The sequence below is a fragment of the Ceratotherium simum genome, chromosome 13 (genome assembly GCF_057802395.1).
Source record: "Ceratotherium simum simum isolate JZ-2026a chromosome 13, ASM5780239v1, whole genome shotgun sequence".
Lineage (NCBI taxonomy): Eukaryota > Metazoa > Chordata > Mammalia > Perissodactyla > Rhinocerotidae > Ceratotherium > Ceratotherium simum.
This window is the reverse complement of record NC_141912.1, coordinates 55,572,722-55,598,457: the sequence shown is the minus strand read 5'-3', so window position 1 is coordinate 55,598,457 and position 25,736 is coordinate 55,572,722. Positions and strand designations below refer to the sequence as shown.

The window sequence follows — 25,736 nt, the reverse complement described above, 5'->3', positions numbered from 1 at the left end:
TGGCATGGAATGTTCTTCATCCAGCAGAACCCCTCTCCCAGCTCCCTTCCTTTTCTTTATATAGCTATAAATGCCACCCGTTATAGCTCCTGTGTTATGAGAGTTCCCGAAAGCAGTTGATTTTATAATTTGTAAAGGCTAAAAAGGAACACGTTGTGAACTTTTACCTAGAGGTTCAACTTTTCCATTTACAGAGTTTCCTGGGTTAGTTTCTCTGAAGGCTTGTTTCATAGATTTGGATTAGTTTCAGGCAGCAAATTTTAAAACTTTATATTTAACTCTTCTTTACGGGAAGAGAATTGGGAGAATAACGAAGCCAAGTTTTTGCCTCTCCCTTTGTCAAAAGGAATAATAATAGCCACAACAATAAAACAGCGGACATCCTGAGTTTGCACTTACTGTGGGGCAGGCATTACACTGTGCTCGTGTTGTTGGATTCTTACCACACAGTGTAATAATTACCATCATCATTATTTTACAAGGAAGGGAACAGTCTTACAGCAGTTAAGTTACTTGAGCATGTACGTGGTAGAGATGTGATTTAAACTCACAGGATTTGCCAGGAAGGCTCTCTGGCGTAATCTTAGGCCAGAAATATCGTTTGGAAGTTGGGTGGAAGAATACTGGTGATTTTTCAGCTCTTTTTGTCCACATTAAAAACAAAAAAAGAGAAATCCCGCCTATACATACACGATAATGTGTTCATAAATATAGTTCTCTTCCATGCAACAGAGATTAGCACAGATTCCTAGGAAAGATGATAAATTGAGACACTTTGCTCCACTTTCAAATCCTGGCCTTTGTCAAGGAGAGTGTCTCAGACAGTGGCTGAGAGGGGAGCTCCACAGTGCACAGCTGCCTCTGCTGAATCCTGCAGAAAGGGTGTGTGTGGCTGACATCTCCACGCCGTGTTGGGCTGCCAGGCCTGGGGTGGCTTTGACTGCTGCAGTGTTCCTGCCCCAGGTCCCTGGATTGGCCATGCCTGTGGCTCTTGGGGCAGCTGGGAGGAATAAAGGGCTTCCTCTTTGAGCCTGGCATTGCCACATGTAAAAGGCTGTGTTTAGTCTGGGCCCTATTATTCTCTACTTTCAGTTGCTTGATTCTGCCGGTTTTGACATCTGACATCTGTGTCATATTTACAGTCCCATAGTAAGACTTTAGACTGAAAAGAGCCTTGAACGGTATCTGCTTCTGCCTCCTCCCTCCTCATTTTGTAGAGGAGGAAGTTCACTCACAGACATGAAGTGAACTGTCCAAAACTATGGGACTAGTGGCCGGGACTGGAAGCCCATCTCATGATTTCAGTGATTTTCGTCCTGTTACAAAATGCCTGGTCCCTCCCTGTGTCTTGCTTCCAGCCTCTTATTTGCCTCCTGATCCTGGCTTGCCGCCTGTCTTCTTGATCCCTTGGCTTTGTGTCCTGCACCGATTGAGGGAACAGTTGTTTGTGTTAATTCCGCCTTTGGAATTAGTGTGACCCCTGGTAAAGTTACTTTGTGCCTTAATATCATTATCAGTAGATTAAGTAGGACCTTTTCAAGGAGCTTCTTAAGGAAATGTAAATCGTGTGAACTGGTGACCTGTTTTATTATTATTTAATGGAAAAGACTTTTAGAAAATTTAATGAAAACAAAGTATAGGGAAAAAATCAGTTGATAAAGGTTTTGTGTTGAGCAAGCTGAGTAGACTCATGAGAAAATGGAAGAGACTTTGGCCAGATTGTTATGTAATGTAGTTAATTGGAGAGGGTACTGTTCTCCTTTGTTTTTTACACAGAATACCTGTCGGATCAAATTCTGCTCTGTCGGTGGTAATATAGATTACTTTGTAGGTTTTACTTGTCATCCACTTGAACTTGGAAAAACATTGCTTATGTTGTTTATAACAAATCTGATTGCTAAAGAGGAATGTAGAATTTTTGATGCTGTGATGTTTTGGTATAATAAAAAAAATTAGATGCTTGGGTTAAATCTGACTTTTTCAATCTGTTAACCTCTTTGAAACTTAGTTTTCCTGGATGTAAAATGGGGAAAATATACCTGGCTTACAGGTGAGAGTTATGAAGATTAATTAAAGTAGCACTTATAAAGTGCTTGGCGCATAGTGGGTTCATAATCTGAGCTACCTTCCTTCCTTCCTGATGGTTTCACACTTTCTGTTGTATTTAGATATCGGATATCCATGTTACTGGAGAGTCAGAGGACATGTCTGCAAAAGAGAGATTGCTGCTGTGGACACAGCAGGCAACAGAGGGTTATGCTGGAATACGGTGTGAAAATTTCACTACCTGCTGGAGAGATGGAAAACTATTTAATGCCATCATTCATAAATACAGGTATGGAGTTTGTGGGGTTTGTTTTTTTCTTTAGACAAATACGAGACATGTTTCTTTCGTTTCTAAATCTCAAAATAACTTTTTATTATTATGGAAGTAATACATGTGCATGGCAAAAAATTAGAAAATACAGACAAGTAAAAATAAAAACATCCTATTCCCACCACTCAGAGATTGTCACTCTAAGCTTTCGTGCACATGTGTAGCCACACATAGCTATACTATGTCTCTGGATTTTGCCAGTTACTTAGCAGATAGCTAGTTCTGATGTGTAGAATCCACAGGTAGATGACCAAGATTGTGTATATAGAGAACTGGTAAGTAGTAAGGTAAGAGTTTAGTTCAGACTTGGAGCTCACAAGTCTCCAATCATAATTTCCTAGTCTAGTTACTCTGGTGAGTAGCTGGGTTTACAATGGTCTATTTTGGGGTGGTAAACAGTTTCCCAGTGAGAATTATTAACAACTAAATCCCCATTAACTCTTACATTGCACTTACTAAGTGCCAGGCATCATCCTAAGCAGTAAATATATTAATTTATTTAATCCTCACAACATCTCTAAGGGGATATTGTCATCCACAGTTAATAGACAGAAACTGAGACTCAGAGTACATACTTGCTTAAAGTCACACAACCAGCGAGTGGCAGACTTAAGATTCAAACACAGACACTCTGGCTCTTGAGTCCGTGCTCTTACTGCCTTAAAGAAGCTAAATCCCCAGAAAATATTTATTGAAAATGATGTATTTTTTGATCTCAGTTATTTTTGTTAGTTTTGCAAAAATTATATCATGTTGTTGAGGAACTGAATGTATTCCTCAACAGACTAAGCCTAAGCTATAAACTCATTAAACTAACAAACTTATTTGATTACAATAAAAATAATAATTATATGGAATAGTTAATATTTTGAAAATGTTCTACATGTGAAGCATTCTGTTAAGTGCTTTCCAAACGTTGTCTCCTTCAGATCTCTCAATAGTCGCATAAAGCAGGAACTGTTATTCTCCCACTTTTATAGATGAGGAACTGGGGATCACCAAGGTCACACTGCTAATAAGTTACCCAGCTAAGATTCTAATCCTGGTCTGTTTGACTTGAAATCCTGTTCTCTCTCTCCTCTCCCTTCCTTTTCTTCTTTTTCTTTCTCTCCTCTTCCTCTCTCTCTTCCTTTTTATTTTGGAAATTTCAATGTCTGCAAAACTATAATGAATCTCCCATGTATCCACACCCAAGAGCCCCCTTTAAACACTACAATGGTCTCCTTCCTTTATGGACCACCATTTCAATAGAGGTAGATGTAAGTTACTGAATTAAAAAGAAAAACCAAGATCAACTTGCCTACACTTGTCCAAAGTAAAGCACCAGATCTTGAGTAACACGGTGCCAAGAGGGTTTAGTGGTTACAGACATGGCGATTATCATGCTGCACTTCCCATGTGACTTAAAACACGAGGCTGGCAGAAGGCTGTGTAGCTGGACACATTCTATACCTGGGATGATAAGATCTTCTTGGCCTTTGAATAAAAATATTTGGGTTGTTATCCCTCAAGGATTTATGTCAGGATGCATCTTTGAGGGTGTGCTCTGCCCTCTTCTTTGAAGATTTATGGATAGAAGCAAAACATTTAGAAGCCCGTTATTCTTCCAAAATAATTGACTTTTAAAAACAACGGTCTCGGGCCGGCCCCGTGGCTTAGCGGTTAAGTGCGTGCGCTCTGCTGCCGGCGGCCCGGGTTCGGATCCCGGGTGCGCACCGAGGCACCACTCCTCCAGCCATGCTGAGGCCGCGTCCCACATACAGCAACTAGAAGGATGTGCAGCTATGACAGACAACTATGTACTGGGGCTTTGGGGGAAAAATAAATAAATAAAAATCTTTAAAAAAAAAAAAAAACTTTAAAAAAAAAAACAAAAAAAAACAACGGTCTCTAGGCTTTGTCTCTTCAATACTTATGAAGGAGTATAAGTACGAATTGATATATACATACTGTGCACTTTTCTCCTAAGTTCTTAAATAAGTTGCTGTGTGTGTCAGAGATCCTAAAATTTCCAAGGGAAGTTTAATGTTACAAAGCTTATATTGCTTTGGGAGAGAATTTGAATCTTGTGAATGTTACTTGTTTTGAATTTTATTTTGGCAGAGTGATCATTTCAGAAATGTGTTTAGCTTTAACTATAAACTTCAGTTTCCTGGTTGGCTTTGTTACCCACCATTGGGCTCGCTCTGCTCACCGTGATCTGAGCCAATTAATCACAACAAGTTAGGGATCGAGAAAGGAAGTTTTAATTTGATTAGCTGGCATAATTGGGAAGACGGCAAACTACTGTCTCAAAAAACCATCTTCAAGGATTACAGAATCTTGACGCAGTTATGTAGGGAAAATGGGCAGTGAGGAGAGAGTCCAGGGATATTGGTCTCCAGGCATGTGGGGCTCCAGACATCACATTGTTCCATTCTCCTGTCAGCTGTGATGGACCTACCTTGTAGTTGTGTTTCCCATCTGTGGTCAACCTGTTCCTGGAGAGAAACTCATAGAACAAAATTTTAATTTATCAAGCTATTTGGGAGTACATATGTAAGCAGAGGCCATAAATCAGGAGAGCATGCGAATTTTTTAGAGTATGTGCAGAGCAGCGAGTAGTCACACAGGAGGGGCTGGGGCCATTTAGCGTAACAAGATGGCCTCACTTATGCTGACTTACAGCTTTGTTTTCCTTTGTTAGAATTCATGGAAAAATACCGAGTATCTGGTTTAAATGCTTATAAGATTTCTTTGTTGCTGAAGTTTTGTTAAGTTATCCTGTGTGTCATAAAATATCATTGTGGTTTCTTTCACTAGAAGAAACCTTTCATCTGTAGAATTGTATTTTTAGTTCAAGTCCTTGGGCCTTTCTTTTTACTTAAAAAACAATTGAATACTTTTCTTCTAGCATGAGTAAGAATTAAACGGATGGGGTTGAACTACACATGGTTTTTGCTGTTGAATGCCTTGATTTACTCTAAACACAGAAGAGACAAAGTTATAAGCAATTGAAAAATCACTATAAGCAGATTTTTGGAGATTGGACGATAGTAATCACATGTAGAGGGTAATGTCTTATTTAACAGTTGTTTTTACTTGGTAATGATTCCCATAAATTTTGTGATGTATTTGGATTTGCTGTGGAAATATATCCACTTAATTGGGCTTTTTTGGTAGTTTTTTAGATTAAAAGTTATATTATTTATATGAATTTTATTTGACTTCTGTAATAAGGATTATCTGAGATGGCACATGGGTTTAACTTCTACTCAATTACCAAGTCTGACCATGTGGAATGCTTTCTTGAGAACGATCTTAGGAGAGAGTAAGGGCTTGGCAGGAAACAACCTTGTGATTGCTGCAGGGATGGAAGGAGGGATGGTGATGCTGATGTGCAGCAAGTTTGCATGCCCTGGATAGGATATGAAAGATGTCTCTGGGGATTAGAAGGAAAATAAATAATATGTGTCATGTAAAGTAAATGAGTATTATTTGTAATAAGTGATTTAGTCAGATTTTTATGTACCTAATATCTTAAAGATTTGGAAATATTGATCTGAAATGGGAACAAAGCATCCTTCAGATTTCGTATTAATGTAAATACTACCAAAATTTATTAATCAAGTAGATTAATTTGGATTGTCTAGCATATTTTTATTAGCGTTCTAACATAGAATATGACTTGAAAGTAGAGAGAATGTTTAACCCCAATAAGCAATACTTTACTAACTGTTCAGTTATTCTAAAATGTTCCATAGAAAACTTAATTTACTAGTATTTCCATTTTTTGAAAGAACTATTATATGAAATAAAAATGAAGAGATTTTTATATAGTAAGACTAATTTATAGATGTTATGCAATAAAAATGATCCATGAAGGTAAAAAGAAAGTGATTGTCACATAGGTACCGAAGAAATATATGCAGAATGTTGCCCATGTATCAGTTTCTGTCCTAGCTGTTTTTTATATATGGTAGCTTTTAAAATTATCACAATCCTGTGAAACAGATGGTACTATTTCCATTTTTATCAATTTATTAAATTATCAAAGAAACTGAGGCTCAAAAGGTAACTAACATGCTCAACATCGCATACCTTTTAAATAATGGAGGAAATTGCTCTGGATTCTCATGTACTTCTGTGTAACTATTTAGGTAATTTCCTGTAGGCAAACTAGATCTCAAGAAATGGAACTGTTGACCAAAACAGTTGTGATAGTGCAACCTTGAAGACTAATGATATTCAGCAAAGATATGTGAAAATTCTTGATGAATTTAAGAAATGATTAAGAAATGACTAAATAAAGAGCAGTACCATATATAACTGTCACTTAAGATTTTTGTCCCTTGTAAGAAATTGATGAGGGACAACATTAATTGCTTAACTTAGAATTAGCTATTTATAAAAATATCGTCAGCCACAACTCGTAATATAGTGAGGGAAATTATAGATAAAAAGAGAACGTTAAAACACTTAGCATAAGTAAGAGCAAAATTGAAAATGAACTGTTCTTTAGTCCTAGTATGTCGTGTTATCCTAAAGAGGATAAACAGCCTGGATTATGTGTGGGTAATAAGAATGATAAAGTAATATGATTTAATGGAAGTGATTACGAGGGATGGTTCTATATGTTCTATTTAAATAGGTCACTGATAAATACATTATATTTTTCTATTAATTCTGCCTTAGGAAATTCTGTTCCTAGTTCCTTCTAGGAACGTCTATTTGTTATGTTTAGTTTTATGGAAAGGGTTCAAATAATAAAAATACTATATATCTGTATTAGTTTCGGCTCATTTGTTAGAATAGTTGAAATTTTCTTGAAAGCATATTAAAATCTTTTCACTGAAAACCACAACTGGTAAGAGATCTTAGGTAAATAAGCCTCACTCTTGCCCCTAACCTTAATTTTCATTCAAAAGAAATAACGAGAAAGACTGGATTTGATGGACTTAGATTGAAAGGTTGTCACAAAAGCATCTGATGAGCAAGCAGCTTAGTAGCAAGAGAAGATGAAGTAGAATTAACTGAGAAGCAGTGGCCAAGGGACTCTAGGAGTGTCCTCTAAACACTAGTGGATGAATAAGTCACCAGGAGCTAAGATGGATACAGAGGAGTAACATTCCTGTCAGTGGTACATGTTCTTCAGAGGTAGCTGTTATAACAGAGGGTTCGATGGATGGTTCTGTGTGCCTATTTGTGAGTGTGCTTGGGGATCACAGTAAAACTGACTTTTTCTTTCTGAGGGAAATAAAGCTCTGACTTGCAGCTTGCAGTTCAGCCCCTGACTTGTCTGATTTTATCAGTCTCTCCAAATCAATATCTGCCCTAGAACACTGATGAAAGCTGTGTCCCAAAACAGCAGGCCCAGCGTCACTCAGCATGAAAACACGTCTGCCTGAGCAGGCATGAACATGAATGTGTGCCTACAGCCAGAAAGAACAATGCAAGTGTGCAGCAGGCCTGGGCCAACCTAAGGTGGCGATATGGGGGAGATACTCAGTACGTCAAGACTAAAATGCTGGGGTATGGGGGGGTGTGTTTTGAAGAGAGATTGTTTCTGCTTGCTAGTTGCTGCTTGTCCTAGTCTTGTTTCTAATTTATCCCCTTCATTTATTTAAATCTCCTTTTAAGGCCCCTGGCATTCTTTCTATAAGCCTGTTTTAAATATATTACCTGAGGAAGACTCAATATTTTTGAAATAGGTTGTATTCAGGAGCATGCCATTTAAATGTTTCTAATTAGGCAGCCAGGAATTTTTCATTTATCTCAGTGTGTAGTTGAGTAGCAACTATTTTGTTCATTGTTTGCATTTTGAATTAGAATTTAATGGGCCATCATTTTCATTATATTAAGTGTTTAAAGATGCTGTAATTGGGAAGGTTGGACTGTAAGGCTGTGGTCACAGTCATCCTGTTGAATAGTATGACCTGGAGGCCTGTGATTCAGCCCCATGCTCGGCTTCAGTCATACTTTACAAGCTAAACCGGATTGGACTGGTTTAATGCAGGGAGGAGGCCCTTTAGGGTTTGAAATGTTCCCATAGGAAATTGGATTCATGTTGACTAGATGATTCTTTTCCCTCAGAAGCTGGTGTGCCCTCAGGCTGCAGAACCCAGAGGTATGGGTGTGTGTATGTGTGTGTGTACACACCCAGGCGTGGGCCTGGTTTATGTGGCCACAGGCTGGGCTCAGACACAGAGCCCTGAAGGTTATTAATTTTAAAGTCACGAGTATTTCAGTTTGTGAGGCAAAATCAAATTGCTTACTTACCTTACCAGACAAACTCAAAACGGTTGAACTCGGAGGGTGTAAATGGGTGACTTCTAACCATCATCACATTTTTAAATCCTTGGAAAGCTTGCATGCACTGCTTGTAATACATCTGCGTCCAGGTGAGGTATATGAGTTAGTGTCCACGTCCAGTGACCATTTTTCATGTATCTGTGTATTTTTACATGCACTGTTGGGGAAATGATTTGGTGTGTAAATATTTAGAGGAAGTATCTGCTTATGTTACCTTCTTTCTATCTTCCTGGCCCTCTTGCTCAGATTAATTTACAGAAATTCTCTATAATACGTACTAAGCCTTCCATTATTCTATGAAACAGATCCTTATAGACATGAAGTAAGTCATAGCTGAAATTCTCCTAGTTCCGTTTTTGAGTCAGATCACTGAAAAAGTGACACAGCCGTAATGGAAAGAAGACTCACCTGGCAGTCCCCTCTCAAAAGCCTGGTAAATTTGGTAGCACTTTCTACAGTAGGCACTCTTTACCAGAGTCCTACTTTTTCTTGTATCTGTGATTTAAAAAAAAAAAAAGCAACTAACCAGAAACTCAAGACATTAATATAATGAAACATTCAAATAGAATAAAAAGATTTGTATTGAAATGTGATTTCTTTCCCCAGATTCCCAGTACCTTTCCCCAGAGACCAGCACTGTTAAGTTTCCTTCATATGCTTCCAGAAATTTTCTGTGCATTTACAAACACCTATTTTTCTTTTTAGGGGGAAGGGTCAGCTTTATTGAGTTATAATTTACATAAGCACCTAATCTTGAACATGTATATAATCTTTTTTCTAAGACACAAATGAGAGGATAGTATATATATATATATATATATATATATATATATATATATATATATATATGTTATTTCACATTTTTCTTTTTTTCCCCTTAATTTATTTTGGACATCTTTCTGTATCAGCACAAATAGGTTTACCTTATTCTTTTAAATGCTGCATGGTGTTCTATTGTATGGATGTAACAATTTATTCAATAGCATCTTATTGGTGGACATTATGTTTTTTGCTATTAAAACAATGTTGTATTGGACTTTGTATGTGTCTATGTGCAGATGTGTGACTATGTCTGTAGGATCCAGGTCCTAGAAGTAGAATTTCTAGGTCAAGCGGTAATACATTTAAAATTTTAAGACATGTATTTGAATTGTCTGCCAAAAAGGGTGCCATTGATACGTACCCCTCTGCACTGTTTCCCCTTTGTGATGCCTTTGAGACAGAAACATTTCCTTTGTTAATTGCATTCTGGCAGCTCTAAACCCCATTCATTTTTTTCTCTTCTTTTTTTAATTTACACTTTTATTCATAAAATTATTTGTCTTCAGCTTTTAAAGATTTATTTATTTATTTTCGCCCCAAAGCCCCAGTAGATAGTTGTATGTCATAGTTGCACAGCCTTCTAGTTGCCGTATGTGGGACGCGGCCTCAGCGTAGCCGGAGAAGCGGTGCGTCGGTGTGCGCCCGGGATCCGAACCCGGGCCGCCAGCATCAGAGAGCACGCACTTAACCGCTAAGCCACAGGGCCGGCCCTGTCTTCAGCTTTTAAAGTGTGTGCCAGAGCTGAAATTGCAGGCCCACGTATCTTTTGGTGTGCAAGCTATTAGTCTAAACATGCACGTGTTAGAGTTTAGGGGAAAAAATGACCAAATAAGTTGGCACATTTCAGAGTGATATGATCATCTAAGAAGTTAGAATAGCAGCAGTGGGGGCTGTCTTGAGATAACATTGCCGGAGATTTAGGAAGTATGTAAGAAATGGCAGTTTACATCCCTCTTGTACGTTGCTGCTGATCCACTAATTGGGGCACGTGACTGTAAAGCCCAAGAGAAGATGGGCATCGATTAAAGACTCCTGTTACTGTGAAACCTGACTTATCTTCCTTCATCACGTTTCTCTTCAGCATCTTCCCTTTCTCTTGCATTCTCATCTCTCTTACATTGCTGGAACGGCCGGCGTGTGTTTGTTCCACCTGTTTTTCTTTGACAGATCCATCTATTTAACACCACTTCTTTTGTTTGGACTTGTTTATAGATTCGTATTCTTATGTTATTCTGTGATATGAAGTAGCTTAGTATTTTATGTTCTACCAGAGTGAAAGATAAATTGATCCATCCACTATTTTGGGGAGGGGGGAGAGTGGTATTTATCTCCTAGTCACTCAGGTTTACTTACAATTTACTCTCATAAGTTCTCTAAAATACAGGTACTGAAGGAGTTGCTACTCTATCAAAATCAATACTATTCTCTTTATTTATTAAAGTCTGTGAGGCTGTTATGGGGTTAATTTTTCTTTGTGAAGTGAAAGTCATAACTCATTAGGTATCTTTTAATTTCTGAGGTTGTTAGATTCCAGTCTTGAAGTGCTGACAAAGCTTGCTATAAATTATAGTGTTTCTTGTTGTTTTCTGTGTTGTTCTTAGGAGAGAGTCACTTGATAGGAAAAAAATAGAATATTTGAATTAAAGTCAGACATCTAGTTTTGAGAAAAGGGAAAATTACCGTCATCGCTTGTTGCCATCTCAGAGTTCTTGGCTTTGTTTCTTTCAACGGTTTCTGCCCAAATATGAGCATAAAGGAATGTCCACACCCAATTACGAAACTGTGGGTGGGTCTCCCGCATGTTCACATTTATTTGCTGAGGGAGAGGGGACGGCCATATTATGCATCTTTTTTTACTCCCTGAGGGGAGGGGGCCGAGGTGAGATGCTTTTTGCACCAATCAGAGTGGTAAGAATATGCGAAGCCTGAACATGATTTAATCCAAACACTCATCTTCAGGAATTTGTTACGGTAACTGCTCTGCCATCGTAGGATAAGTGAGGCCTATTTAATGCATATTCTTACTGTGTGATCTGTTGAAGAGCAGATGTAAATGACATACGTATGTGGCTTTGTGCATCTGTGTGTGAGTTGGCGAGTTGTGTTCTGGAGTACAGAGGTGGTTCTAAGACTGGTCTCTAGGTAGATGGAGTGGGGTTTTTTTGTTTGTTTTTTAACTTTCACAGAATCCCTTTGAGTTCCATGCGTGCTGCTGGGTGCATACTAGTTTTCCAGCAAAACCTTACCCTGTGCGAACCCAAGCTATCTGGTTGTCTATGCATGTACCAGAGCAGTGAAGCGCACCGGAGAAAGTCACACTTCAGGCTGGATGAGTTTCACTGTAATGTCATGATCGCCAGCCTGATCAGATGGTTCTGATCAGCAGTCTTTTTCTATCTGTGTTACTTCACCGCCTGTCTCACACCTCCTCTCTTCCCTCACTGTTAACTGATGATCTCAACTTCTGCTCTCAGAGGAAATTGGAGCCAGCAAGTGGAAAGTCTTTCTTTTTGCTACCAAAGATACAGACCTACCTTTATTTGCATGCATCCTAGCCAGGCTATCTTTGCTCCTGTTTAACAGAGGGATCCCCTCTCCACCTATCCAAGGCCTGTCCCCCTCCTCCTGTGCTCTGGATCCTGTCTCAAGCATTGCCTCAGAAACCTTCTTTCTCATTATATTAAGATTTTCTCTCTCAACAGATCTTTCTTATTGGATTTTAAGCATGCTGAAGCCTCTTCCTTAATAAAACAACAAACAATAAAAAAAAAAACTCTCCCTTCGCCTCATGCTTTTTTCCATTTGCTGCCTTATATCATTCCTTCCTTCAAGGCCAGACTTCTCAGAAGAGCTGTCTTACCCTCCGTTTTTATTTCTTTACTCCCTACTTATTCCTCAATCTGCTCTAATCTGGCTTCTGGCCTCATAATCCACCAAAACACTTCTTATATGGTCATAAGTGCCTTCTGTGTGGCTAAATCCAGAGGACATTTTTCAGGCCGCATGTTTCGTACTCCTCAGTGTTTGACCCCATTGCCCATTCTTTTCTTCTTGAAATACTCTTTTTCTTTAGCTTTATGGCACTGCACGTCCCTGTTTTTTCCCGTGTTTTTTGGGCCGCTCCTGCTCAGTTCCCTTTTCAGCCTCTTTCACAAGGCCAGTAAAGGTGGAATTTTTCAAGGTTGCTGTTCGACTTTCTTCTTTCTCTCTGTGTTGACTCTCATCCATGCCTACACCCCTAATTACTGTAGCCAGTGTATAAAACCAAGTTCTGTGGATTTGACCTTTTCAATATCTCCTGGCCTGCCCACTTCTCCCCACTGCTGCCACATTCTTTGCAAGTCACCATCGTCTCCTACCTGGATTCTGTGGGAGTACTTTCACCACTTTAAATTTTTTCTCTGTCTGACCTCAGATCTGATCACTTAATCTTTTATAATCTGCCTTAATGCATTTTAATGGTTTTCCTTAGTTCTTAGAAAAATGTTCAAAATCCTTTAAGAAGTTCATGAGATTCTGCATCGTCTTGGCCCCTGCCATCCATCCAGCCTCATTTCTCGCCATGTTCCCCTTGCTGCTGGCTACTCGCCCATGCACTGTCTCCTTGTGCTTGCACTACCTCCAGGCACAGAGCACTCACGTGCTGTTTCCCTATACCGGGGTTCCCCTTTCCACCAGATTTTCTCCTGGTTTACTCCCCAGCTCCCTTTGGAGCTCTGTGCTTTCCATATACACAGGGCCTATGTTCTTAGTGCCTCGCTGCCAGGCACATGGGAGATGCTTATTAAATATTGAGTGAATGAATGAACTTGCTAATTTGTTGGCTGGGAAGAATTATTTATAATTAGCATACCAAAGTACCAAGTTATGGCTTCTCTGATTACATTTTTATTACATTTTTTGGTATGCCAGTAGATATAATAACCTGTGTACCTCTCTCTTTATACTCAGATTCACAAGTACTTTCATGTGAATCCTCTCTTGAGACTTAGGGCAAATCGGTTGGGTTCTTCAAACCTTATGGCAGGAGCAGCCCCAAATGCCCTCCCTCCACCCCCCCCTCCCATCTCCAGATGCTCCTTAAGGATAACTGGAATTCGAGCTGATTCTTGTGATTCCTGATTTTCTGTAATTCCTGATTTTCATTTTTTGTAGAAGGGAACTGAGACACCGGTTTCTGGATGTGTGTTCAAGGTCAAACAGAGAGCGAGTTAGGACTGAATCACAGCCCTGTTACTTTTTTCCACCTCAATATAGCCTTTTCTCTCAAATACATAAAAATTGTCTTTTAAAAAATTTTAAAAGCTTTAAAAATGCTGGTGAAATATACATAATGTAAAATTTTCCATATTAACCTTTTTGAGTATATAGTTCATTGATATTAAATACATTCACATTGTTCTACAACCATCACCACCATCCATCTCCAGAACTCTTTTCATCTTACAAAACTGAAATTTGGTCCCCATTAAACAACACCCCATTCTCCCTCTCCCCACTCCTGGCGACCACCTTTCTACTTTCTTTTTTCTTTTTTGTTTTTTGTGAGGAAGACCAGCCCTGAGCTAACATCCAATGCCAATCCCCCTCTTTTTTTTGCTGAGGAAGACGGGCCCTGGGCCAACATCCGTGCCCATCTTCCTCTACTTTATATGGGACGCCACCACAGCATGGCTTAACAAGTGGTGCCTTGGTGCATGCCCGGGATCCGAACTGGCAAACCCCAGGCTGCCGCAGCGGAGCGCGCACACTTAACCGCTTGCGCCACTGGGCCGGCCCCTTCTTTTTTTTTTAATTGAGAAAGAAAATGGTTGCTCAGTGTCCTTTCAGATGATCAGATAGCTCCAATCACAAAGTTTATTTAAGTCATTTTTGATTTTGATAAAAATAAATCTGTTACCAAATGCTGTCTTTTCCAGACTTCATCATTTTACAGTGTATTCCAGAGTTAGGCCAGCATGAACTGTCCACATCCCCCTGCCCATGCCCTGTCCTGTCCTAAATGTATTCTTTTCCTCTAGATTTAAGCAATAAAACTCAATACTGGAGAAGAGTGAAAAGGTTCGCTGTCTCCTACTGAGGGTGTCAGGCAGTGGGCATGCTTGTGTTTGTATGTGCTTTGTGTTGTTTTATACGTAATTATCTGATAGTATTGTGGATTTTTTTTTTTTTTTTTGCCATTACAAAATGTTAATAATTTTGAGAGAAAATGGTTTGAGAAGTTGGTTTCATTCCCAGACTTGCCCGGGGGAGAGGGAGAACCTTGTTAAAATGCAGATGACCGGGCCTTTCTCTATATTCCATCAGTCTGGATTAGGGCCCTAAAACCACTCCCAGGGTGGGATACAATGGTATAGTAAATAGTGATGAGTGCTGTTTGGTAACAATCTGGTACTGCATCTTACTTCTTATAATTTATTTTTCTGAGTATGCCAATACGCACACATGCACTCCTATACACACTTTCTTATGTTTCTTTATGGGTATTACCATCATCATTATCGTTTTCCCCAGTAGCAGAAGTATAAGTTCTTCTGTGATTTATTTATTTTGATTTTTCAGCTTCATATTGGATGTTACCGTTTAATTAGTTCTCAGGTTATAATGCCAGTGTAGTGTAGCGAATTGCTCAGGCTTTGGATTGAGACAGACCCGGGTTGAAATCCTGACTGCCTCTTGTCAGATTGGGCTCTTGTTCAAGTTATGTAACCTCCTTAAGCTTCAGTTTTTTCATCTGTGAATTCAGGGTGATGACACAACCTACTGCTTATGGTTGGTGAGAGGATTCAGTGAGATAATGCCGTTAAAGCTCTCAATGCATTGCCTGCCGCATAGTAGGTATCAATACATATTAATCCCTGTTGTTTTGTTATGATTATTATTTTATAAGACATCCCAACTGGCAACTTTATCAAAAGCTGAAGTTGAGGGCACATGAGAACATAAGAAGGGAGGATTCAGAACCTAAAAGCAGTAATTTATGCTTTTTGAAACTTTATAATTTATCCCTTACTCGTAGTTTTCACTCCATGCCTATTTTCCAGATTGTTTTCAGCAGACAAAAGCCTTTAAGAAACTTCAAAAAGATGTGTGTTTGTTTAGGTTATGAAGGAGCTATGACACTGTATCCTGTTCCATGTGGATTTTGACAAGGATTTGAAATCCTAGTTGGAAGCCGGTTGGAAGCCATAGATGGTGGCTTTGTCTGTAGAAATAAGTGAAAAGAAAAGGAACAAACCTAGGATGGAAAAATGTCTCCAGAAATAATGAATCGATGGTACCTTCCAGTCCCCAAACCTCATTCACTCCTCAAACATTCATGTGCTGGGTGTTACACTAGATATTGAAGATATAAATAAACACGGATAAAACACAGGCTCTGCCTTCAGGGAGCCCACAGTCCAATGTGAAAGACAGGTAAATGCATAGTTGTAACAAATTGTGGAAAATACAGAAATGAAGATAGCAGAGAGCATTTGAGAACAGAGAAAAGTATTTCCTGGAGGAGACAATGGTGGAACCAAGTGTTCGAGGAAGAATTTGAGTTGACTAGGTAGTGTGATGTGTGGGGCTGAGGGACACAGCGGGCATGTCTTGAGCAAAGGAAAGAGGCAAGAAAAACCCGATGTGATAATGTTTTGTATTGGGAACTGGACTCTGCTCTTTTCCTTCTCTCATGACTCCTGAAAGGGAAATTTCTCAAACATAGGGTGAGGGTTCAGATGCTGTGTAGCCAAAACGTAAGTCTGTATCCACTCAATACATAATTACTGAGTGGCAATTGAGAGCCAGTACAACCCAACAAACTATATGAATTTAAGTCAGTTTTTTCATACTTTGGAATGCAATTCCTGATTTGGCTTTGACTATTGATATTTCTTATATCTGTCCTTTCAGCTGTTGTCACATATTTGGTTCTGGATCTGGTCATCTTGAGTCTGCACAATGTACTCTTCTCTTAGCTAACTTTCGTCACTGCCCCCTCTAGTATTTTCCAATGGCCATTTCTAAGTACTTTTCTTTCCGGGTATTTGGACTTTGTTTCCTGTTCCTTGTAGTTGAGCTTGTTGGTATGTGGCGTGATGTAATGTGGAAGCCTTAGGTAGTCTCTCGTGCTAATCTTCAGCTATTTGTAACACTGTATAAGTCACATTTTCTCTCAGAATCCTATCTAATTCTTGTGTGAGCTAATATATTAATAAAGTGTTTGAGGGCTGGAAAATTACTTTGGGGTGTCTGTACCAAACAAATCTTTTATACAATTTTAATGTTCCACTAGTTTGACTATCTGTTAGTGTAGATGGCAATATCTTTATGTTACATATATGTATATATATCCACATACATACCTATGCATACATAAATGCCCGTTCATATATACATATATATGTATTTTTTAAAATATATATATATTTTTTAAACTTTATTTATTTTTCCCCCCAAAGCCCCAGTAGATAGTTGCATGTCATAGTTGCACATCCTTCTAGTTGCTGCATGTGGGACACGGCCTCAGCATGGCCAGAGAAGTGGTGTGTCGGTGTGCACCTGGGATCTGAACCCGGGCCGCCAGCAGCGGAGCGCACGCACTTAACCACTAAGCCACGGAGCCGGCCCTCTTTTATATATATATATATATATATATATATACAGGTGGATATATATATCTATTTTGTCTAGGGAGAATGCTCTTTTAAGATGGGTGTCATATGAAAGATAAACATTACTTTTATCCAGTATTATTTTGTATTATGGCAATAGCCATTTTGTTTGATACCTTTTTGTCATATATTTTTTGAACAAATTATGGGCACTAAGCATGCATGTAAGTGGTTTGCACTTTTTGGCCTCACTTTCAGCTTCATCTTATGGCCTTATCTTGGTTTTATACTTCAGTTTAAAATTTGTGTTATCTTCTTGTGTTTTTATTTCTTTGTAAGTTGTTTTTAGTCATTTGTGGGAAAAAGTGGGATATAAATATATGTTTTAGAAAATTGCTATCCATGATAGCTGAGTCATTCAGAAAAGGTTACATTATTGTAGAATAGTAACACAAGTAAGAGTTAGAATGGCCTCTTTTCCATAAAAAGACTAATATATATTATTTTAGGTGGCAGAAGATTATATGATTTTTAAAGATTTCCAGAAAATGGGGAAATTAGAATAGTTAATGCTTAACTATCTCAACTATGATACAGGAACATGTTTGCTGCGTCTGCATAGTTACAGTAGAGTATAGTCTTTGGTTAGGCAAACCTATCTTAGGAGTATCTAAGGAACATCTAAAAAACATGTCTTAGGAAACCTTACCTTGGGAATGAAATTTCTTGTTAATGTTCCACAAAAAAGAGATGTTACAGTGAAATGAAACCTTTGGAATGAAAGTAAAAATCCCTGTATGTGGGAAATAGCTGAAGTTTTTAAAAGTTATATTATCCCCGTGAGACTAGGAAGAAAGAAGGAGGGTAGACAGCATGTGCCTCTTCTGGAAGCTCGAGCCAAATGGAGGAAAAGCAGAATGGAAGACTGAAAATGACCAAGCGGTTAGGAGATGAGCTAGGGAGGGATTAGAATTTTGAAAATTTTCAGGTTGTTCCTTTTTCATAGTGGTTTTAAAGTTTTTTTCCCTTGTCACTTTTTGCTTAATGAATTTTCTTTGTCTACTGCAGTCTTTTAATGGAGGAAAACCATTTCAGTTTTTGTTCCATTAAAGTGTTAAATTCATGATAAAGGTGGTGACTTATCCAAACTTGGTGTATTATACAGCTGCTTTTGTGCTGAAATGACTATGTCATTCTGAAGGAAGTTCTATGTTTTATTCTCTTAGTCAAAACCTTGGTTCTTCAATGACTTTATTCATTCTCTCTGGGATTACTCAGTGTTTACTTTCTTTGCTAATGGCAGGGTTCGCTAACAGCATGCCCTTTCTTGTTGGGAGATTTGGCAAACTCAGAAAGGCTGGTTTTTATTTCTTCAAAATGTGTGAACTTCGTGGAAACAAAACAATTTTTTGAACTTTAGATATTTGTTTTTGTCTAGACTGTTATACACACCTGTTTAGTAATTTCGAAGTTGGCAGATTCTTCAAAATATGAGTAAAAAATGTTATTTTTAGAGGTATGTCATTTACCTCTATTGTTGTCAGTGGATTTATTGTTCTTATAATAAAGGTAGGATCACTTTTCGGTGATCGTATTGGTGGCATGTGAAAAACAGTAAAGAATTTCCTGAGAAATAGTAGGTAATGGTAGCTACATCTCAAGGTTATGAACACTTCAAAGTGCTATAAAACTATAAGTAGATGTCTTTGGAAGTCTGCTTTCTCATCGGATAAAAATAAGAGTACAGATTGCTGTTTATCTTCTTAAATGATGTATTTTCAAAGAGTTGCTCATGTAAACAGCCTTCCAAATAGTATTCAAAGTAATTTGCATTCCATTCCTCCCGCACTACCTCTGAGCCCTTCATTCTTTCAACTGATCCCCAAATGATTATTTTAAGCAAACCAGAATGCCTGTGGAGATTGTAGAGAGCCTCTCCTTAGAAGCTGGTAAACAAGTTCTTACTCAGTGATTTTGGGTGCCACTCGTTTTGAAGGCTTTACTGTTTCACATTTGTTTCTGCATTTTTTTGATGCTTTATTTTTGAGATGAAAGTTTCCTGACTGGCTTCTGGCCTTGAGTCAAGTTTCCAACTACCATATTTTGCCACATTCTATATAAGGAGTATTTGAGAGTCTTTTCTTGTCTTATGTAGAAAGAACCAGCGTCAAAGTATGCCTGTTGTTTAGAGTATCATGTAAGTCTCACAAATTAGAAAGAGGTGAAGTCTGGTGTAGAGAGTGTGTGTGTGTTTACATGCATGCTTCTGAAAATATAAACTAATGCTTATTTTAGTTATTCATTTATGATCCAAATTACTAACTAACCAACCAACTTACCAACTTATCTGTAGATAGTTATTGAGTATCTACTAAGTATATGCCACTCTATCTCAGCGGAAGGCTAAAATAGAAAAGTTTATTAATACATGGTTCTTGCTGTCTTGGAGTTGACCAGTTGGGAGAAACAAGATGTGCATGCACGTTAAACAGTGAGTTAATAGGGCAAGGAGTATAGGATTATTCTAAGTGCCAGGTTGATTGGCACAGGCCCTGGAGTATAAGGAGTTCAGGGAACAGAGGAAAATGAGGGCTGGGAATATTAGTGAGGGATCCACAGAGGAGATGGGGCTTGAACTCTGCTCTCGAGGATGCGTGGTGAGGAAACAATGACAGGAAGGGGCATTCTGGATGGGGGTTGCCATGGACATGGCATTGAACTAAGCATAAGATTTTCCTGTTTAGGGGGAAACCTTGAGAGGATGCTAGCTGGATTGGAGGGATGCTTTTGGAGTTGTGGAGCTTAAATAGGTTGAATGGGACAGATGTTCATATATATTCTGCTTACGAGGAATTTGTAGACTTTGTTGAAAGTTACGTATGTTCAAATTTTTATATTTTCCTTGCTATACTTGCTTTTGGCACACAAAAGTTTCTGAGAGAAGTAAGCAGTGTTAAATGTTGGATGAAAATCTGTATTTCAACACAGGCTTAGTATTAATATTTGCAGAAATTGTTATGTAAATAGATACACCTGTAAATATAATGTTGAATTGACACGTGAGAAAACTTAACTAACGCAGTGAATTTTTCCCTAGGCCGGACCTGATAGACATGAATACTGTTGCTGTTCAAAGCAACCTTGCAAATTTAGAGCACGCTTTTTATGTAGCAGAAAAAATTGGTGTTATAAGACTTCTGGATCCCGAAGGTGAGTTGTTGTCTTGACTAGGTGTAGACTGACCTGAGAGTCAGATCAGAAGTAATCTATCAACATTTTGAAATAATTTATGTTGCTGTTTTTAGATGTTGATGTCTCCTCACCTGATGAAAAATCAGTAATAACTTATGTGTCATCTCTCTATGATGCATTTCCCAAAGTCCCGGAAGGTGGCGAAGGCATCAGTGCAAACGTGAGTACTGATTTTTCCACGCTAGAAGCAGCTGAGTCAGTAATGACCAGTTGGCTGAATTCTTTGATAGCGCTTTTTACAGTTTTTAAATACTAAATATGTTTTAAAGAATTTGAGTTAATATGCTATTTAGTAAACCAATATATATGCATTTTCGTGGCACCATTCCGCCATTAAAATTAAAGTATAACTCAAAAAAAATTTGTTCTGTCATACATAAAGTAGGCTATTCAGAGTTACATGTCATTTTATAAATAAAAGCTGTAAACCACTGAATTTTGGAGATTTTCATTTTTAACTTGCTACTGTTTTACAACTGCTCTATTTGATATCCTTCTATATGTGTAGAATATCTCACTTTTGAAATCACTTTTCAAGTTTATTAACTCATATAATCCCATGAGGTAAGTTGGCTAGGTATTGTTTTTCTGATTTAAAAGTGATCCCTAGAGGAAGGTTGTTTGATTTTGCCAAATTCACAGAGCTGCTTCGTAAGCAGGGCAAGGTCTCTGACGCATGGCTTCCGGCTCTTTGTTAGTCCGCTGTTTCCCAGAGGTTTATGTAATCAGGTCAGTCTTCATTCTGTAGTGGTCGTGCTAACAAGTGCTTATGCATTTCTGGAAGGGAGCAGGAGACCCTGCACGTGTGATGCATTTGGGGATGGTCCCCCTCGCCCTGGGCTTCTCTCTCCTCCTTGCAGATGCCTTTTTTTCTGTTTTACTGGAAGATTTAGGAGCTCATCCTGGTGAGCTCTGTTTTCTGGTCTCTTCCTTCACTTCTGTGTGCTGTTGTTTCTAGACTTGTTTCCATTCTCTTCCTCTTTTCTTTCTCTCTGAGGTTTCTCCTCTTTTGATCCCTGAGTAACCTGCTCACATGCTCATCTCTCCTCTCGTGTCTGCCATGATTCCGTGTTGAGTGTTGCTGCAGAATGGTTCTCGTGGCCATTCCTTGCTTTTCTTCTCACTTCCTCCACCCCATTCGTGACTCTTACCCTTCACACTAGAACTAGGATGACGTCTTTCTTAGGTTTTCCGTCTCTGTTATTTTTCTCTTCCCATCAGCTCTGCACACTGTTGCCAAATTAATCTTCCTAAAACCTGATGTCTTTAGCTTGAAAACTTTCAGTGGCAACATATAGCTTGCAGGGTTAAATCCAGTCTAGATATTCTGACATTCAAAATTCTGCATCCATTAGTTCTGCTTACCTGCATTGTTAGCTATAAAGTCCAAACACAAACTGTTGGTAACCAGGGCATTTCGATTTCAGAGTCCTAACTCACTTGGGATTCCTCTGCCTTTTTTCTGCTCTCCACCCCCCCACACCCCCCAACAGTTACTTACTGGTCGTTGCAGAACTGCTCAGGGACTGCTTCTCCCAAGAAGTCCTTAGTGACTGTTTTGAGGCACATTTATGTCACCTGATTCTTATCTCGACCCCTAGTATGTGCTCCTTGTTTCGGTTATTTCAACACTTAATTAAATACTGCTTTTCATTTTGCTTAACTGTTTATGTTATGACTCTTTCTTGCCTCCCCATCTAGACAGTAGCTCTTTGATAAAAGGTATCATGTCTTAAAGTATTATATTTTATAAAACACTTAGCACAGTGCTTTCAATATGATAAACACTCATCAAATAGTTAACTGAGCATAGCGGTTGATAACCTTCTAGTTTCCTCCATTTTCAAAAAGTTTGCTTAATGATTGCTCAAGTAATCCCACCATTTACATTTCCTATAATTTTCATTCCTGTCTGGTTTCTACATATTGTAGAGCTCTTCGAATTTTAGTGGACTTAGATCTAGAAAGGTTGGCAGAGATGGCAACTCACCTAGTTTATGCAAGTTTATTACTTCTCCTTTTTAAGGGCCTGGAAAATACCCCAAATTGATCACAGTGGTTTTTTTTTGCGGCTTTTGGTGCAGCCTCAGAAGGCTTCTCAACACAGTGCTCCAGCAGCCACCGTCTCAGGATCAGAATTGGCTCTCATTAGGCGTCTTAGTGGTCAAATGTTGATAGCATGTTTTTAAAGCCGTTTACGTGGGAGGGATTGGGACTGGGTGGAAAGTAAGAAAACATTTAGCTGGCGCTCTCTGTCAGGCTTAAAGACATGTAAATTCACAAAATGACCTCTGACTAAATCATGTCAGATGTGAATGTTGTTATCTGCAGACATGAACCTTTTCTGTCATTTGATTGTTCCAGGATGTCGAAGTCAAATGGATTGAATACCAGAATATGGTGAACTACCTCATCCAGTGGATTAGACACCATGTGACCACAATGTCGGAGAGAACATTTCCGAATAATCCTGTAGAACTAAAGGTCTGTATCACTACAGTAGGATTGAATTATTAAACTTTTAAATAATACTGTAATAGTTCCATAATTTTAGAAGTTCAGATAAATTGCTCTTGGCAAGCTACTAATAAGTAGGCAAATTTTTTATTTACTCATCTCCTATTATACAAAGAAAATGGAGATAAACATTAATAATTAAAACATAATAGCAACAACATCTTAAAGAAATTCATAGCCCTTTGGCTTTGAATTGTTGAGAGTTTTAAGGTATAAGTTGAGAGAGACTCTGGATACGCCAGAGCCAAGTTGTTTTTGGTGCTTGGGAAACACTTGCAGCCCCTCAGACGTCTGGGGCAGGAGGGGTTCTGGGAAGCCTGCACAAGTGTGACGGGGTAGGGGAGTGTGCCTGTGGTCGCATCCTGTTGAAAACTGTTTCAGAGGCTTCTTTTGTGTAGCAACAGGTACGTACTCTATTTCACCATGAATTTGAAAATACGTACCTGACCTCAGTATAAATGAATTCGTGGTTTAGTAAAACATTAGCTACTACCTCAAAACAGGTCCAACTCTTTGAGGCAAAACATTATAGAAATATAAAAGACATTATAGCTATGTAAACATATTGAAAATAAGTTGTCTCATTTTGTATATTTGGATTTGTAATAGCAAAATAGTCTGCTTTATTTCAAGAAGTTGATAATGTGAATATTAACAACAAAGTCTAATTCATTGAATTGTAGGCTTTGTTTCCGTGATCAAACTGGAATCACAAAAGCTATAATAACCCAGGGTGGGCCCTTTTGAAGTTTTCGTTATGTTCATGCGTCTGCACAGAACATCTGTGGAACAATTCTTGTTCATATTGCCACAGGGGTCTTTGTCCTTGGCCTGAAGTTACTTGGCATATGTTGATACGATGCTTTTTAAGTGTTCTTAAAGTTGTTTTTGTGATGTCTCCCTATGTGGATGTAAACCTTTCCAGGGCAAGAAAGATTTCCCCTTCTGTTACCGCGTCTACCATGAACCGTGTTTAGCACATACTGGCATTCTGTGCTTATTTCACTGATGGATGTCCTGAAACATTGCGTTTTGAGTTCAAAACAATTTTCAGATTTCCAGTTCAACTTACTTCCAAATGGATTCCTATTGTTCAGACACTTGGGCAAATTTGTACTGGCTTCTGATTTATGTAGATTCTTGAAGTTTTGAAAGAAGTTTGAGTGACTGCACAGATGCCGTGCTGGTGCCTACGATAGGACATAATACAGGAAAGAGAATATATCATGAGGAGATTTCATTAGCCAGCAAAACTTCAGAAATGTGGCTGTCTGAAGATTTACAGGGGACTTTTTAAAAAACAGCATGGGGGCTGGCCCGGTGGCGCAAGTGGTTAAGTGCCCGCGCTCTGCTGCGGCGGCCCGGGGTTCGCCGGTTTGGATCCTGGGCGCACACCGACGCACCGCTTGCCAAGCCATGCTTTGGTGGCGTCCCATATAAAGTAGAGGAAGATGGGCACAGATGTTAGCCCAGGGCCAGTCTTCCTCAGCAAAAAGAGGAGGATTGGCAGATGTTAGGTCAAGGCCAATCTTCCTCAGGGAAAAAAAAACAAAACAGCATGAATTGGGGCTGGCCCTGTGGTCGAGTGGTAATAGTTCTGTGCGCTCCACTTCCGTGGCCGGGGTTTGCAGGTTCGGAGGCCCTACTCCACTTGTCAGCCATGCTGTGGAGGCATCCCACATACAAAATAGAGGAAGATCGGCGCAGATATTAGTTCAGGGCTAATCTTCCTCAAGCAAAGAAAGAGGAAGATTGGCAATGGATGTAAGCTCAGGGTAAATCTTCCTCACCAAAAAAAAAAAACAAAAAAAACACAACACCCTGCGTGAATTAAAATGAAGTAATTGGTATAAACTTATTAAATGTGGAGCTGTTTTATCTACATAATTTTTATGAAGGTCCTTTTTAGTAAATATAATAAATAAATTATATTTAAGAGATTCTAAAATTAATATCTATAAACTAGATAATTTAATTTTATGGTTGACACTTCTGTAATAATGGCAGCAACCAATAGCATCTGTCTTTGTTTGCTAGAATATCTGTTTAACTTGGCCAATGGGACATTGAAACCAAATTTTAGTCTTATCTATCTGATAAGAATTCTATTTTCAAGGTTAGATCCATGATATAGAAGAGAACCGTTTTTTTTTTCCTTTGTGTGAATTGCATCAGATTATTTTTTCAAAAACTAAAAGCTAAAGTGCAGCATTTGGAAAGTGCCTCTTTTAAAGGATGTGTTTTCTTATTTGTATGATGAGCGATTTCTAGTAGAACCATAGTAAACACTGCTGTGGTTGTGATTATCCAGATCCCTGTGTGACGAAACACATTGAATCATGGCTCCCGTCAGTACTTACACCCTCATCAAATCACGTATAACCTGGTCACCAACTAGCTGGGCGTCGGAATTGTCCCTGAGCGTCAGTTTTGTAAAGAAACTCCACTGAATGCACGTGACACAGTAAATAGCATTTGAAGTGGTAACGTTATGTGATAATGAAAATAGGTCTTTGAAGTTTGGCCCTTCATTCATTTTCTCTTTCATTTTAGGCGCTTTATAATCAATATTTACAGTTTAAAGAAACAGAAATTCCACCGAAAGAGACAGAAAAATCAAAAATTAAACGTCTATATAAATTATTAGAGGTAAGCAGAAACTTCCTTGGTATTGTCAGGCATAATCTTTATTTTCTTACCTCTTTGCTTCATGTTAAATTTTTTTGTTTTCTCAAGATTTGGATAGAATTTGGCCGCATCAAACTCCTTCAAGGTTATCATCCAAATGACATAGAAAAAGAGTGGGGGAAGCTCATTATTGCCATGCTCGAGAGGGAGAAGGCACTTCGTCCGGAAGTAGAAAGGTAGGCTGGAGAGGT

General features: G+C 38.7%; 1 protein-coding gene across 18 annotated transcripts in view; it reads left to right on the top strand.

Annotated features, from left to right (window-relative positions):
* DST (dystonin) overlaps positions 1-25,736 on the top strand; it is a 432,349-nt gene that overhangs the window by 238,783 nt on the left and 167,830 nt on the right. For all 18 annotated transcript variants that reach the window (XM_087438739.1, XM_087438737.1, XM_087438738.1 and 15 more), the window contains 6 exons: positions 2,169-2,335; positions 20,186-20,298; positions 20,394-20,500; positions 22,705-22,824; positions 25,411-25,506; positions 25,594-25,721. In XM_087438739.1, coding sequence (XP_087294865.1) covers positions 2,169-2,335; positions 20,186-20,298; positions 20,394-20,500; positions 22,705-22,824; positions 25,411-25,506; positions 25,594-25,721 — 731 coding nt within the window. The remainder of the gene's footprint in view (positions 1-2,168; positions 2,336-20,185; positions 20,299-20,393; positions 20,501-22,704; positions 22,825-25,410; positions 25,507-25,593; positions 25,722-25,736) is intronic.